The sequence below is a fragment of the Meleagris gallopavo genome, chromosome 6 (assembly GCF_000146605.3).
Source record: "Meleagris gallopavo isolate NT-WF06-2002-E0010 breed Aviagen turkey brand Nicholas breeding stock chromosome 6, Turkey_5.1, whole genome shotgun sequence".
NCBI classification, from domain to species: Eukaryota; Metazoa; Chordata; class Aves; order Galliformes; family Phasianidae; genus Meleagris; species Meleagris gallopavo.
The window spans coordinates 43156788-43173962 of NC_015016.2; the positions used below are offsets into that span (position 1 = coordinate 43156788).

Genomic DNA, 17175 nt, shown 5'->3' on the forward strand with positions numbered 1-17175 from the left:
CATAGAATGCTTTGGATTGGAAGGGATTATAAAGACCATCTCGTTTCAATCTCCCTGTCACGGCTGGGGAAACATTCCACTAGATCAGGTTGCCCAAAGCCCATCCAATGTGGCCTTGAACACCTCCAGAAAAGGGGCATAAACAGCTTCGGGCAACCTGTGCCAGTGTCTCACCACCTGGTGAGTAAAAAAAATTCTTCCTAATATCTAATCTAAATCTATCCTCATACTTTCTGAGATTTGTCTTTGAAACTAATCTGAGTCTACCTTCTTCTAGTTTAAAGCCATTACTCCTTGTTCTATCACTGCGTGCTCTTGCAGAAAGTCCCTGGGCATACAAAATCTCTGAACAATTTACTTATTGGAAGATTGCAAGATCTCCACGAAGCCTTCTCTTCTCCAGACTGGATAACCCAACTCTCAGCCTGTCTCCATTGCGGATGTGTAGCAGCCCTGTGATCATCATTTTAGCCTCCTCTGAACCTGCTGCAACAGCTGCATGTCCTTGTGCTGGAGATCTAGAGCTGAATGCAGCTGTGCAGATGGGGGTCTTACAAGAGCAAAGCAGAAGGAGACAATCATCTCCCTCACCGTGCCAGTCACACTACTTTTCATCCAGCCCAGGATACAATTAGCTTTCTGGGCTGCATGTGCACATTGCCAGCTCACGTTGAGCTCATCAACCAACACCTCCAAGTTGTTTCCTCAGGGCTGCTCTCAGGCCATTCTCCCAGCCAGTATTCGTGTGTGGGAATACCCCAAGCCAGCTGCAGGGCCCTGCACTTGGCCCTGTTGAATTTGATGAGGTTAGTACTGACCCACCTACAAAGAATGTTTAAGGTCACTCTGGTTGGCATCTTCCCCCTCATGTATTGACCTTCAGCAATTAATTTGTTGAAGTCAGTAGGCAGGTCATTTTATTCTCAAACTGAAAATCTATTAAGACTCTTTTAAGTTCAGGAAATTTGCCTAGCTTCACCTGCAGCTGTAAGACCATGTTTTGGCTTACCATTTACAGAGGAAGTATCTGATTTTCTTGTTACACACAAGTTTGTTACATCATTTGTTATATCATTTGTTATTGTTTCATATAGTTATTTAACTTTGCTTTTAAAATTTAAAAGCGATTAACTGTAAAGCATCACTTGAAATATGTGCATTATAATACCCTGCTGGGGTAACTTCTCCAATTTGTTGCTCAAATCACAGATTACCCCAACCCACAAGGATCACCAAGTCCAACCCCTGGCTCCACTATCCAAAATCCAAACCCAGTGTCTGAGTGCTGCCTAAACACCCCCTGAACTCTGGCACTGCCCTGTGCCCACTGCCCTGGGCAGCCCATTCCATACCCACTGGTGCAGAACCTGTCCCTAACACCACAACTGCATAGTAACTGAACTGCAAACTGTGTGCCAAGCCATCCTTCAGAATGTTGTTGAGCTAAGGAAAACTAAGGCAGTTGTGTTGTGGCATTTCTGATGACAGCTCGCTGTGCCTACGCTAACACAGTACCAGGTGACACCTTTTCTTCTGGGTGCTTCTAGTGGTTTGCTTTCATGCCTTGTATAGATGGAGGAGGTAGTAGTGATTACTAAGCTGTCCAATGGACTAAAAGAGGAAGGGGTGTGTTCTCAACTGCTTCACAGCTTCTTTCCTCCCTTTGGCTCCTGCTTTTTCAGGAAGGCCACTGGGCAGACTGCAACTGTAGAGAATTGGTTGTCAATTCTTTCCCTCTAGACCTTTCACCATCTTTGTATGATCCTTTGGATGATCTTAAACTGTTTTACATCTTTCTTATATTGTAATGCACAAAACAGTGCTCAAAGTGTGGCCTCGCCAGTGCAGAACAGGAATTCCTCAAGGTTTCTTGTTTGAGGAGTATAAACCTTTCAGAAGAAAGATTACTGCTCTAGAGGCTTCTTTTGTCTTTCCAACTGCTTTCCAATCTGCATGGAACAACTCCAGATTTCCTGCTTGGGATCTGTACTATTGAATTTAAAATCATACGGCCACACAGCTTCATCTTTGACACACTAGCTTTTGAATCCAGATACCCTGACTCTAGAGGACATGGAGCTGGTCAGTGCAGATATACCTACCTATGTTGCTTTTTTTTTTTTAATAGTGTTTTTATTTAATTTTTTTCTTGTTTACCAAACTGACTCAGTGGCTCTGCTCTAACTCTTTGTTTTCATGGTCTCAGAAGTCTAGGGTGCATTGGTGTTATACTGTAGTATTTGTAGGTACCACAGCACAATACCAAAGTACCCTAAAGACTTTCAAGAGGAGAACCTGTATTTTACATTGCTAGACCTCAGGGTCTGAGATATTCCATGATTACGTACCCTGTATGGAAACAGCATGTTTTCAGAAAGCTTCTAAACCAATTTTAATGAAACAAGGGAAAAAACACAACGGTAGGACTGTGTATAATCAATGAATATACAGATACTATAATTAAGAAATAATCAGGAAAGTTAAGCTAAGTAAGATCATTGCAACAAGAAGATGATAAATGGAAAATACTTACCAATGTTGTAAGCTCACAATATTCTTCACAAGGAGGGATCTCCAGGAAGAGACCCTTCCCCACTGGCAGTCAGCTCTTAAATGGGATCTAGGAGAGGTGCAGCCAGGCTCCTCCCCTTCCAGCAGCACAGGAGAACTGCCTTCACCTGTGCTCCCAGGGCTGACTCAGTGCTCACCTCAGGTGGTCAATCAGAGGTTCAGGCCTTGATTCAGCAGTTCCCATACAGTCTGAGACAATAGGACAGTTACAAGATTCCTTTGCTTTGCTGGGCAGTTCCAGTTAAACAACTCCTTTCCCCTCTCCAACACTGACTGACAGTAACAGTTCAATATTAAAAAAAATAGATGCATTATGCATGGTAAATTATTGTAATATTTTGGTTTTAACAGTAAAACACTGAGCACTAGAATTAACCTGTTTACTGACTCATTTGCCTGCAATGGTTTACACTGGGGACACATTTAGTGCCTATGAGCCCTAGCTTTTCCTTTTTGTCAAACCATTATTTAGCCATTGCAAGTCCCTCAGGTATTATCAATTTTCTTGTAAGCTTGTGATTCTGTTTTTAGGGCTTCCTTAGATGATCTCTTTTCATGTTCAGTCATTTCCTCAGCTCTCAAGCTTACAGCTGAAATCCTTGCTATTCAGCGTTCTCAGGTGGGGATATCATGGTTTACTAAAATGTCCATTAGGTGATGATTTATTTTTCTTAAATCTGCATTAAGTCTGATATGCCTTACCATTCTGTTTAACTTGAGGAGGCAACTAATATTCTAGCAGTCTTCAAAAATGGCACTTTTTCACATTGTTCAAGTGTCTGTGGATTTTTTCTGGCTTTCTTAATTTCCACTCCATATGGTCCCAAGCCAGTTCAATCTTAATAAGTACAAGTAGTTCTCAAACTCTCGTTCTTTTCTAATGAGAAATAGCTCCTCTTCCAGTTATTCAGTATTTATTGTGGCTTTTTTCAGCATTCTCAGGTTCTTTCAACTGATTTTTCTTTCACTGCTGCTATTGTTAAATGCCAACATTTACATGTGACTGTAATAAACTAGTGTCTTTTCCTTCACTTCTCTGATCCTGCCAGCTCTTCTTGGGAGGCTGTGGGAACACGGTTCTTTCCTCTCTTCTGCCACCCCAATTCCTGCCGCTTTGAGTTGCCCGCCTCCAATGTTAGCAGCTTCTGCATAACTGGGGAGGATATTTACATTCCATCAACTTTTCTTATCTTGACAAGGTCTATCATATGACACTGGAGCCATCGTTCTGTTGAAGCCATCGTGTTTTTGTGACTGGATGCAGCACAGGTACCATGCGTCTGGTGACCCTGGAGATGAAACTCATATCAACTTCACCGGTAGTACTGCTTATTGTGAAGCAGAAGCCTTACTCTTTTTGATAATTTCTCACATCTGTGATAACAAAGTTAACTGTTTCTATAGCTGCTCGTAGTCTTTGATCCTCCTTTGCTGCCCACAATCAAGTCTGTAATAACTTTGCCAGGTATTGAGCATGTAACCATGTAATTCAGACACTGCTGTCTGAATCATAGGTGACTGGTGGATGAAGTGCATCTAGTGGCAGACGACCAGCACAAGAGCCTGTACACAGTCCTGCACTTCGCCTTCTGCTGAACGGGGTCCTGCACGATGGGGAAATTCTTGAAAGTTTGAAATTCATTCGAGTCACACGTCTTAGTGCACTCAAGTAGATATCTGGTTATGCAGTGAACTAGTTTGCTGGCTCTCAGGACAATTTCTGTGTAGAAAAACAAAAGCTTGGGCAAGGGAAGAAAGTTACATACTGGAAATCACTGTATCTGACAGTCTGTGCTCATGTGTAATATTTTTCAAATTAATCCCTGATTTTACTGATACTCATTCTGCATATCTTACTGGATCCTTACTAGTTCATCATCATAAATATCAATATTAAAATGAAAAACATCAGTAGTGATTTTACTCCAGTCTAGCTCAGTTGTGTTCCCAGAAGACAGCATCACAGACTCCGTACTCGCTGTGTCTTGGTGACTCCCAATAGCCAGCATCAAATAACAAAGTACCTTTAGGTTGTTCAATTTTGACAAATTCCACAGGAATACCGTGCTGGGTTCTTTCATTCACAGTAATGATTCTGCAAGCAGAACTTCATTAATTCTGTTGACAGTGCATGTGCCAAAAGAGAATTCAAATTGCTCCATTTTCCAGAGCTTTACCACTTCAGAATACTAAAAGATAAACTTAAAAGTTAGTTGGATGCTGTCCACAGTTCAGGTGAAAAACCCATCTTACCCAACCAAGGATTTACCTTTTTTTCCACACGTACCAGAATGAGTTCTAGATCGCATTAAAGGTTTGTCTCTAAAAAACAATCTATTCCTCTGAAAATCAATTAGCATGCCCTGCTTTACAAAGGTTTTTCTCAATATATTGTTGCAATACATACTTATCCTATCTCACCACATTCTTTACTGTTAATTATTGGTCTGAACGGACAGTGAAGACAGACTAAGAAAATCTTTCATTTTCTAAAGAGTCTTCCTTAAAAATTGTTTAAATAGCGTGCAAATTTTACAGCTCTGAAAACGAAGTTGTGATTAGACAAAGATTTGTTGGATTATAAAAGTACAAGTGTTTATTATGGCTGGTACTGAGAATAAACAGTTGCCTGCATATGCCAGCTACTATGGAAATATGTTTTTAAGTTCTAATGTGAGCTGTAAACCAAAGCTACTTCAGTTAAAAAAAATCAATACTTAAACTGTGGGGAGAAGTAGTTGGTGCCAGAGAAAACATTCCCATTTAATAATGTTTGAACATAGAGCTGTGATGCAGTTTGTAGCAAGGCAGTGAGAAAAACCCACAACTAATCCTTCATTGCAGCTGTCTGAACTTTTGGTTGTCTGCCATACTTTAAACAGCAACTTCTTTTTTCTGGTGACTCAAGACTTGAATGACCCAGTGTGGAGAGTTTAAGCTATACAAAAATAAAGAAGTTGAGTAAGAAATAGCTAAGGTAAGTTGGGTTGCACACCCCAGCAAACCAACGTTTTGTATCTTAAGTCCTCTTCAGTGCTTAGAAAAAAATATTAGAATAAATAGATAGCTTTTTATTTATTTATTTTTGGCAAGGAAATATTCTGTGGTTTAGACACCCATCTCTCCTCCCGCCTCTCTTCTCTCTCCTTGCAGGACTGATGATATATGGAAACTGAATTCTGTGGAGAGTTCTGCCTTTTTTTTTTTTTTAAGTTTATAAATGCTAACTTTTTTGTTGGTAGAAAAAAACGAGGTTTTCTTTGATTATTTTTAACTTTTTCTTCCCTTTGATGTAGCTTTTGGGCAGACCTTTTAAGTAGCATGAAGTAACAAATATGCTCTTTCAGTGATTACTTCTGCAAAGCAATGGAACTTCGTTACTTTCAAATGGAAATACAGGAGTCAGAGCTGTAGCATTGACTCCTACATCGTGACTACTAACTTCACAGAGAAAAATGGGGCTTTCTTCCTTTATCCCTTCCTTATTAGCACTTATCTGAAAAGGCATTAAACATTTGTGTATCATCCTGAACTGGTGACAACCCTGTAGTCTGATATGTCTTACAACTACCAAAACATTTCTTGCTATGACTAATTTTTAAAACGGTCATTCATGGCTATATGTGATGATATTTCACAGCTAGTATTGTGTTATATATCCAGTAATTTGTAGTGTTAAGATATAAAAAATTGAATTATTTTCACTGGAGAAAAAATCAATCTGTGCTGTCTTTATGCCTGCGGCAGCAAATCCTCAACATAATAACTTTTGAAGTACAACATGCAATAAACCATATCTTATCACCTAGCTGGCAAATGCAGTCACAACCACGGAGTAAAGGAAAGGGTCTCAGGTTGAAATACTGAACAGCAATAATTTGTGATTCCGATGTTTCTGTATAAAGGGGAGCAAACATCTGTTGGTTTCAAGGGCTTGAATCCCAGAATTCTGCCTGAGAAAGGTAGAAAATAATAGTCATAATGCCTGCAAGTTGACTCCGGACAGCATGTTGTAACATGTGGCTTCCCTGCAAGAGCATAATACATGATTTTCATCGTAGGACAACACATCGATCCCCTAATGAGCAGATATCTTCAGAAAAATACACCTGATATTTCCCCCTGCGATTCTTCCCTTCCTAACTGCAACCAATACCCAGCACTTTTAGCTCTAACCACCCGTACAGGGCAATTCACCCCTGTATTTTGGCATTACCATCTTCTGATTTTGTATTTACCGTGCTGTATTGGTTTTCTTTCCATCTCTTCTGTCGCTGATAAGCCACGTTACACACACAAAAGTCTAATGTATCATTCATGGACTGTTCATTGCTCTTTTTGTTCGTTTTCCCAAACTCCATGCATCATTCTGGTCAAATAAAAACTGTGACTACAAGCAGATGCTGCTGGACAGGAGTAGATGCTTTTCTGAGCAGAACCGAATGCTGAATGCTTTTCAGCCAATTTTTTAATATCAGAATGTCTTCTACAAGAATTATCCGAGTGACAGACTTACATCTTTTCTTCAGAAACATGTGGGTAAACTGGATGATTCACACAAGAAAACACACAGCCATTTTCTTTCCCTTTTCTGTAACTTCATTTTTATTTAAATACCTTCAAAGCACTATGTTAATGTACACTTTTTTTCTGGTTCATGAACAAGTGATTTCTGTGTCTCAAATAATATCCCTGTGCAGTTTATGTTTGTAATTATATTCTGAGTCTCATTTTTACAGTCCAGTTCCTGAGCCAAACACTACTAACTTTTCATTTTGAATGATGCTTCACAGAACTACAACACGTACTTGTACCATTCAGTTAAACAATATTTTAATGGATGTTCCTGTGTTTATTTTTTCAGCATATTTCCACAAGATTACACATGGTACATTTTAGTCAAATTAAGTCTCCATAAAGTTCTTTAGTGCTAAATTCATTGTTTTTTAAAAACACTGCTGCATAAAAAAAATAGTTTACAACAGAAATTCTAGGTTATTTCATATTCTAGAATGTCTTATAAGCACAAAGTCATGCATATGTCAGAGAACACAGTATTTACAAATCTGTACAGTGTCTGCTCTTCTTTGTTTACGATGGCTTTTGCCAGGCAATTAGATTCTTACCACTCTGAGGTTAAATTCTCCAAGATACCTTCTATCTGTTCTTCTAAAAATCTTTGTTTTCCTTACCAGCGTTGGGAATGATGGCTATATTCGTGACAGGCCAAATGCTGCACTCCATTTTGCAAAGTCTACCTTCTATGGAGTTAGAGATGGTTACCACTGTGACTCAAAATAGATCATGAATGTGAATGAACTCCGCCAAGTCACCTTTCCTTACTGCAGTACTTTGCTGTGTTCAACTTCTTAAGCGTTTTGGCTAGGGTTGTGCAACAGAGCGGCGGATGCATTCGCTTAGGACCTGGAGATTATTCACACTTGCTAGGCTTTTTCCTGCTCATTCAGAAAGGCAAGGAAGTACTTCATAGTAAACGCATTAGAACTATTTTAAGGGATTCTAGAAAACATATTCCTCTCCTTCCATGTTCATTTTCAAATTTGAAATGGAACATGCTGTTGAAAAAACCTCTGTGTTTGTACACTAACATCCAGTTTAAGAGACAAGTTTTTGCATTTTATCAACTGGATGCAATTTCTCCCTTCCCTAAGTTCATTTTTCCTTTAAGCAGCATTCCGTATGAATACCCATCTCCCATTGCCAGCCTTTGTCCCCTCCAGACATCTCTTCAGCTGATGCAAAAGCAGAATGGTGAAAATCAGTCATTGCACAGAGTTCATATGGCAGAAACATGGAACATGGCTTCGACTGCTAGTGATACTGCTGGCTTAGAATTGAAATTCAGTATCTTGGTCAGTCACTATCATATTCAGAAAAGTGACTGACTTCAGGTTGGGTTCCCCTGCAAAGTGCTTCATCACCATCTGCTCTGCAATACGACGCTATTCATCGTAACATCTGAAATCAGTGCTCTGAGTCCTCTTCTGCTGATATTAAAGGAAGAACGGCCCATACAGTATTCTCTGAATTCCAGGGAGGCATCATCGTTTTTATAAAAAGATTAGTATAAGAATGGCACTTCTTCACTAAGGCTAAAAGAGCACCTTCCATAGAAATACCTTAACAGTTTTTGGCTTGTTAAATTCGTAACATTGAAGAAAAGTACCTTAGTAATCATTGCAATACTATCCATTAAAGTATGGTAGCAAATAGTTTTTCTTTTTAAGACACGTCAGGCAATAATTTGTTATGGTGGTTTATCCTGACCGGCTTGGTCAGGTTCTCAAAAAAGGAACAAACACCAAATGTGTGGTTACTCCAAAAACATCCTTTTCCCCTCCTCCCTTCCCTGTTCCACTGAGAGTAGTCCAAGAAGGCCCGACCAGCTCTGCCATTAGATTATAATCAGGTAGCACGGAAATTAATCAATTAATTTATTATTAATAGGAGCAAAATGTAAAAGCAGAACAAACTGTAGATGTCCCAGCAAGCACACTGTGTCCTGCTGATGTCTCCAAAAGACCTTTTGATAAAAACATACAGATTCTTTAGTTCTGAAAGGTCAGATATGCTAAACTGCAATTTCAAACAGATGAAATCTCGTCTGTCTTCTGTGTTCTTTTAGCCTTTTGTCGTCTTCTGCTTTCTGCACTGCTGGATTTTAGTATCCATGAGTCACGTGATCCTTCTAGCATCAATACTTTCTTCTGATATCTAGCTTTTCTCCCAGAAGACCCTTGGTTAGACTTTCTGCATTTCAATATGTTGGTGGTGGTAGTGGTGGTAACAGTGATGCCGGGGCTGACACCTTCCATTTAGTTTATAGACAGAATTTTTCTGCTGCCGTTTTTTGAAAAACCACACGGCCAGCACAGCTGCAGCCAGTAACAAGCACAGAAGAATCACAATTACTGCTATGACAGCACCTTTACTTGACTTGGGACAATCCTCTCCCTCACAAGGTTCAGAAGTGGGGACCGGCTTTTCTCCAAGGCCCTGGGTGAGATTTTCTTGCTCATCTAATTCTGGGGATGATGTGCCAGTAAGGATATCTGGAGCAGGTGCAGTGGTTGCTACTTGTGCTGGGTAGGCTGTTGTTCCTCTTTCTTCTTCCTCAGTAGTATGGTCAAAGGGGCTGGCCATCACAGAGGTTTCAGACATGGAAGTTCTTAAGCTGGTTATGTCCAACAGCAATGTTGTACTGGGTTCCTGAGTCACAGTTTCCAGAGCTGTAGTTGGGTGATCCCATGCAGCATCATCATAACCTCTGCTCACGCTCAAGTCCTCCAGACCACTCACTGATGTAAGTGGTGCTGATGTCTCTTTGACCCTCTCATCATCTATACTCGTTGTTGCAGCCACAATCTGTGTTAAACCTTCCTCTGGAACAGGGCTACCATTGCCCAGTTTTCTGACTTCAACGTGATTTGGTTGGTCAGTTGTGAGGATAATGTCTTCCTCCGTTCCCATCGATCCATCGAGTTTATCCCCTTCCTCTTCATCATCCTCTACCACTTCTTGTGTTACTGGATAGCCATCTAACCATGACTCATCAGTAATAGGAACTGTATCTATCTCTTCCTTTGTATCATTAGCTGTGAGAATGGGCCCAATGGGGAAATCCTCACTGTCATAAAACATTTTGGCACTGGGTTCATCATAGACTGTCTTGACTCCGATGTGATTATCACCCTCAGAAAACTGTGCTTTAGTGGAATCGTCTGTCTCTCTCTCTGATTCAGGCTCATTGAAAGCCTCTGATGGAAACCAAAACAAGTTTTTTTGGCTTAGGAGTGAAACGGGGGATTCAGTTGGTGCCCTGCTTCCTTTTTTAGAAGTATCTATGTCCTGAGTAACCCCGTTACTATTTCCAGTTCTTCCTTCCTCTGACTTTTTACTGAAAGAAAGCTGTTCTTGTTCCTGCTCAATTTCCTCTTTGCCATTGGCATGTTCATTCTCAGCAACAGGTATTGATCTGTCATCAGGAAAATTATCTTCATAGTCAATATGTGCCTCAGTTTCATCTAGAAAAGTTAAAAATAAAGTAAGAAGCCAACATTTAATTTTTCCAGAAAAGACTGGACTTATTTGTTACAATAGCCAAGAAGAAAGATGCAGCGAGGTATGATTTTCAGACTGTTTTTCATTCAGTGTTGTTGCTTATTTGAAAATGGGTGCTCCACCATAAACTTAACAGTCAAGATAATCTTTTGAAAGAAAACAGAAGAGGTGTCAATGCTAACATCTAATGTCTTATCTTTCCAGATTTAAAAAATGAATAAAATCAAAATAACTTACAGTTTTCAGGACCTTCTTAAAGAAGAAAACGTGTAAGTTTCACAGCAACTTCATCCCTTTTGAACCAGAAGGATTATACCCAGTTCTTTGCGTTCAATTTTTTTATTTATTTAGTATTTTTCTGAAATGACTTTGGTGTTGTGGAGAGAGGATACCTGCAGCCAAGGGAACTGAGTGGTAGCTTTCATCCCATAGGAGCTGTTCAGAGCTGCCTGGGGAAGATACCCTCACTGAAGCTGACACTGCATTCTGCTTGTCCTCATCTGAAAAAAAGCAAGCTTGCACCCTCAGCTGCAAGGGTAGAGAAGTCTGGCTCCAACACTTCAAGCCTAATTGCTAGATATCTAGATAATACCATCTGCTATTTTATGAATGTAAATATTACAAAGTAAAATAAAATACGAAGAGCAAGAAAAAACCAGCAGAGCGCAACAGAGAGGTGGATTCATCACAAAGTTGGAGCCTGATCTAGAAATATTCCCCAGGCCTCGTCAGACCTACCGCTCACAGCAAAATAGCCTCAACTCAGTGCATGAAACCGTGTTTGAATTTGAATGAAATAATGTATTGTAATTTATACTCTTCTAAAGCCTTAGCCCAATGAAAAATTTTCCAAGCTAGACAGGGTGGTTGATTTTCAGCTCACACAAGTTTTACTCCATAGAAAGCTGATGTAATTGTGGAGATTTATGCTGGCATTAAAAGTCCTAGAAAATAGTGCCTTGGGATATGGAAAATAAAACAAAATGATTCAGGGTGAGAATTTTTCTTTTTAAGAGAGTGTTTAGTCTTTTGTGAAGACAGCGAAGCAATAAACCTGGCATGACATGGGAAACAAGAAATTAATAGGAGAAGCTGTATTACAAATCAATGCATTCATAAAGCCTTATCTTTTTTGCCTTTTTTACACTCAACCAACTTTGAATCACATTTTCGTCTGGGGCCCACCTCAATTTCCGAATGAGTCACATTCTCCTTGGAGACTCCTTCCCAGACTTCTGGCAGAGCCATATTTGGTCTACTCTTAAGAAAGATTAGAAATATTGTCAAACCAGTCTGACCAAAACCACTTAGCGGGGATACAGCTCACACCAGCTTACTTTTTGCCAGAACAGCTTAAGCCAGGTGCCAGAACAGAATGAGTATTAACAAAAGGTATTTTTCTTGGAATAGCATCTAGGACTACCATAAAGTGAAGTGGTTATGCTGAGGAAAATAAAACGTGTGACATAGCCTGCAGAGAGTTAATACCTATGTAAAAATTACCATGAAGGAGAAGTGGATCGCACACAAAGATGCCTGATTCAGCCGGCAACAAAACACAATGGGACCAGCAATAGGTCTCTCCCGCTCCTGGTCTCCTCATCTGCTTGAATAGCCCTCTAGATCCTCTCCAAAGCAGGAAAAAAACTTCCCATGTGTGGGAAAGACAGCTTAACAGACTGGGATTCCTGCTCTCAGAGTGGAAAGTTTCTTGGTAGGAATCTCACTTTTCGAATTCACCCCAACCCTCCTTCCAATAGTATTTCAGACCTTAGTGAATGACTGGAGGGTACTTCTGAATACCACAGCATTTCGCTTCATTTTCATGAAGCTCTGTGTGGGCCATTGCAGCGTAACATTTATAACCAGTCTTACTTTGCTCCCTTGTCCCACTCCCAAGAATTTTTCCTACCTAGTGCTCTTTGCATGGAAACAGTGCCCCACACCATTTTATCCTCTTAGCATTCAGACCCCTGCTAGAACCTGGTGTCTGCTATGCCTGTTTCGCTAAAACCCGGAGTTCCTCAGGACAGTCTATAGCTGCCTATTGGATATACATGAACCATAACATCATAATGATGTGAGAACTCACCATTTACCAAGTCTACTGCTCATCACACCAATCTGTCTTCACCTGTATGTTTTCTTTACCTCTAACCATTTTTACCATTCATTTATGTTTCAGACTAGAGTAATCCAGCAGAGGACGAAAAGTTGATTTTTATGTTATGGTATTCTAGTGCATGCACATACATCTGTGAACAAAGATTACATTCACTTGCTTATGTTGTTTCTTCCAGAACTATTCTTTGGCCAGCAAAATGCATGGGAAGCTAGCATTCATCTTACTGATGAGTACGGACCATTGGTCAATGATTAACGACTGTAGTAATACACTTATGCATACAAAGCTCTGGCCCTCCAGTGCCCCTCTCTCTCTCCTGCGGCGTACTTTCAGTCCTCTAGAAGAAAGTCCTGTGGAGACACATCAGGAAAGAGCATGTGTGCCTAGGGAAACACAAGTCCTGCATCTATCAGAACATATTATGAGTTTGTTGAACCATCAATCACGTTCCCAAACCTGCTGTCTTTTGGCCTCATCCTGTATGTATAGAAATGAATTGGTGCTTTCTTAATGCTCAGCTGAGGAAAGAAAAAGCCCATTATAGTCTAAAGAGAGCCTGAAATTGGAGTTCATTATGCACTGCTTGTCACTGCATAAGGGAGTCTTGTTCTTTTTGACAATCAGATTGTGGCCCAAGCTGCAAAGCTGCTATAATGTATTTTCATATGCAATCTCCTCTATTTGTACAGTTTACAGCAAAGATTATCAACATAACTAATGTTAGCTTATGGGATGTCAGAATGAAAGCAACTATTGAGCTCTCTAACATCAAAGGAAATACAGACCCCTTGCTCTGAAGCTTTGAGTTATGTGATCCTGAATCGACTTACACAGTAATAATAGTCTATTCTTTATCCTGGGTCTCAGACCTTCAAGTAGGGCTTGGACTTAGCATTTAGTGAGCTCGTGTTACCATGACAATCTTTTAAGTCAGCCGTGAGCATGATTTTCCAGAAACAGATTTTCCAGAAACACGACTTTTACACTTTTCTTTGCTCACCTCCTCAGCTTTCTAGAGCTTTCTAGTTCTCTGCATTTCAGCCTCAGAACTGAAGAGCACCAGCTACAGTAGATTCAGCTCCACCTCTTATCCAAATAGTTGTAACCTTTATTTACATGCATTTTAAAGACAGCTAGCAACTGATTTAAAAGTGTTTGCACCTTCCTGGCCAGGCAGATCTAGTTTTAAGAAGAGCCAACACTGAAATTAATTAGCTGGAGACAGAACTCTGTCTATATATGGTCACTGTTAGATCCTGCCCCTACCATCATCCTCTGGCAGACTGAAGGATCAGTGAGTTTTGCTTCACTGTCTGAGGGATTACTGAGGCTGAAATGAACATTTTCCAGTAACAGATGCTGAAATGGCATACTCCCAAAGATGTGAAGCTCAATTAAAAGGTAAAATCCTTTTAATTTAGGCTCGTCCTTTCTGGTAAGCATCCAGTCTCAAAAAGCTTTCATCTCCTTCAGCTTCAATCCTAATGTGAAAACAGTGACCAAGCACAGAGACAGGCAAAAACAAAGAGTCTCATTTTCCACACGCAAGGATCAGTTTAATTTTTCTTCTAGATAGCATATTGGCATCCGAGCTCTATTTTGAGTGTTGCTATTTTGGACAACCATGAAGCGCCCTGCATATTTCAAGGAAGTATTTTTGGAGCACAGGAAATTGAAACTTGATTCTATGTAGACCATCACCATAAACATTTCTACTTATAAATACATCTTTATTCTAGGAATCTCAGAGTAGTTACAGCAAATATTAACATGCTGGCATCTGTCTTTAGGAGTGGGGAAGGAAAGAGCTTTTACATGGATTTGCCTAAGATCTTTCAGGTCTGTGAGCTACGGCATCTTGAAGAATTATCCATTTGACTTGGATCAGGCTCAGGTGCATGAATACTCTTCTGTCAAATTAGCCAGAGCACACTAGATGCAGAACTGATGCTGCCTTTTTCATTTGCAGCAGCTATAAGAGCGAGGATGATTTTCAGTCTGGCAGAAAACCTGCTAGCATAAATACATAACTCATCATATTTTTTAAACTAATTTAGTTTGGCAGAATTGTTTCTTGTCAGATCGATACTTTGCATTAATCTAACACAAGCACTAAGTGGCAGACCCGAAAAGAAAACCAAAGTTTGTCGTAACGATCATTTTGACAGGCCTTGGGTGTATTTTTTGCTTATTTTACTTGCCTGTCACAGCTGTCCCTTCTCACTTAAAACAAATAAATAAATAAAGCATTCAGAAAAAAAAAGAAAAGCCACCATACGTGTTTTTACCCTTCTCACTGAAAAAAAAAAAAAAAAGACAGCTAGTCATGCTCATGCACCACATGAATGTGAAACAATACTTCTCTTGAAAATTCAGAAAACATCAACTTTAAAAACATTTAAAGTAACAAGAGCAGGCAAAAAAAATCTGGGGACTGTAGATGAAGCTTCCAACAGTGTTCAAAGTCACCTGAACCTTTGCTGTGCTGAAATCAGGAGCACGTCCTCCGTGTGGAAAATCTAGACCAGCACTGAGTGTGCAAGGAGAGCACCAAAGGATTGATACTGCAGAGGCTCCTCAGATACGCAGAAGATAGGACCTCTACTGTCTCAAGCTTATAGGTGGAAAAAAAAAAAACAACAAACAAAGCTCAAACAAAGCTGTCGAGGAAAAAGGATAAATGAACTGTGTTCTTCCTATCCAATTTTAGGGCAGAGATCACAGAATTGCAAGGGTTGGAAGGGACCTCAAGAGATCAGCATGATCTCCCGGTTTTCCAATCTGCCTTTGCTTTTTGGAAGCAGACTTTGAAGGATGCCTATCCAACCTCGTGCAATGCAGCCCAGACTCTCCTCGAAATGTCTGCATTAACACTGTTGATATTGAACAAGTAGTTCACTTTTGGGAAAGGGGGGAGAAAGATGCAATTTAGCAACTGCCAGCAGTGTGCTCTCACAGCCCAGAAGGCCAACTGTATCCTGGGCTGCATCAGAAGAAAGGTGACCAGGAGGCAGAGGGAGGGCATTGTCCCCCTCCGCTCTGCCCTTGTGAGGCCCCACCTGGAGTCCTGTGTCCAGGTTTGGGCATCCAGCACAGTAAAGACATGAAGCTGCTGGAGTGGGTTCAGAGGAGGATCAGGAAGATGATCAGAGGGCTGGAGCATCTCTCATACAAAGACAGGCTGAGGAAATCGGGCTTGTAACCTTCCAGTATTTAAAGGAAGATTAGAAATGGGATGGAAAACTTTTTACAAGGGTAGATAGCGATAGGTCAAGGGGGGGTTGGTTTTAAACTAAAGGAAGGGAGATTCAGATTAGATGCGAGGGGAAAATTTTCAGTGGGAGGGCAGTGAGGCCCTGGCACAGCTGTCCAGAGAAGCTGTGGTGCCCCATCCCCAGAGGGGCTCAAGGCCAGGTTGGATGGAGCCCTGGGCAGCCTGAGCTGGAGTGTTGCAGCCCTGCCCAAGGCACAGGGGTTGGAACTGTATGATCTCTGAGGTCCTTTCCAAACCAAGACATTCTATAACTCTGTGAACAGTCAGTTTGGTTTCAGTGCCTGCAGGGCAGCCAAATCATGGCACATAGTGTCTGCCTGCAGACTTTACCACAATGCCAATCTTCAGGTTATATTTTGTGAAACAAATATGTTTTCTCTACAGAAATAATAATAATAATAATAAAAAAAAACGGCAAAAACACGAATTTCTCTGTTCTCTGCTTAAGGTTGCTTTGTTGGGTTGAATACCCCTGTTTTTGCAGCTAGAACACAGCATCTTTTCATGATGAGAAATTGCAGGAAACACCACTACACCGAAAACCACTTTTTTTTAATTTAAAAGAAATATCTTGATTAAAAATTGTATCCTCATGTGTGAAAGTACATCAAAGCCATTTGTAATACAGTCTACCCTCAATTTTGATCATACCTTATTGTATGCAGAATCCACTTAATCCTAAATGACATCCATAGCCAAACTGCCAAAATATTTTGGAATAAGTGGGCACTAATGCATAATACATTTTTTTCCTTTTGATTGATGGATTTGCTAACTGAATAGTTGTACATTTACGTAGCAGGTGCCAGAATGGACCATTTATATTCTGACTGTTTGAAAACAGAGAGGAGACCTGATCATAAAGGTGCTTCTATGAGCAGCTTTACACACTATTTAGCTGCTTGTATAATCAACAAATATACATATTATGAAATATACCAGACAGCTTAGCTAAGCAGTTATCATACCAAAAGAGAATAGATAGAGTGCTTACCCACACCCCAAGCTCACAAAGAAAGAAACTCCAGAAAGAGACCCTTCCCCACTGGCAGTCAGCTCTTAAATGGGGTCTAGGAGAGGTGCAGCCAAGCTCCACCCCTTCCAGCAGCACAGGAGAATTGCC

The 17175-nt window shown here is 40.4% G+C and overlaps 1 protein-coding gene across 1 annotated transcript in view; it reads right to left on the minus strand.

Annotated features, from left to right (window-relative positions):
* Positions 1-6828: 6828 nt before the first annotated feature.
* SUSD5 (sushi domain containing 5) overlaps positions 6829-17175 on the minus strand; it is a 45535-nt gene continuing 35188 nt past the window's right edge. Inside the window, exon 5 of the mRNA XM_031553975.1 lies at positions 6829-10616. Within this exon, the coding sequence (XP_031409835.1) occupies positions 9334-10616 (1283 nt within the window). The 3' untranslated portion in view covers positions 6829-9333. The remainder of the gene's footprint in view (positions 10617-17175) is intronic.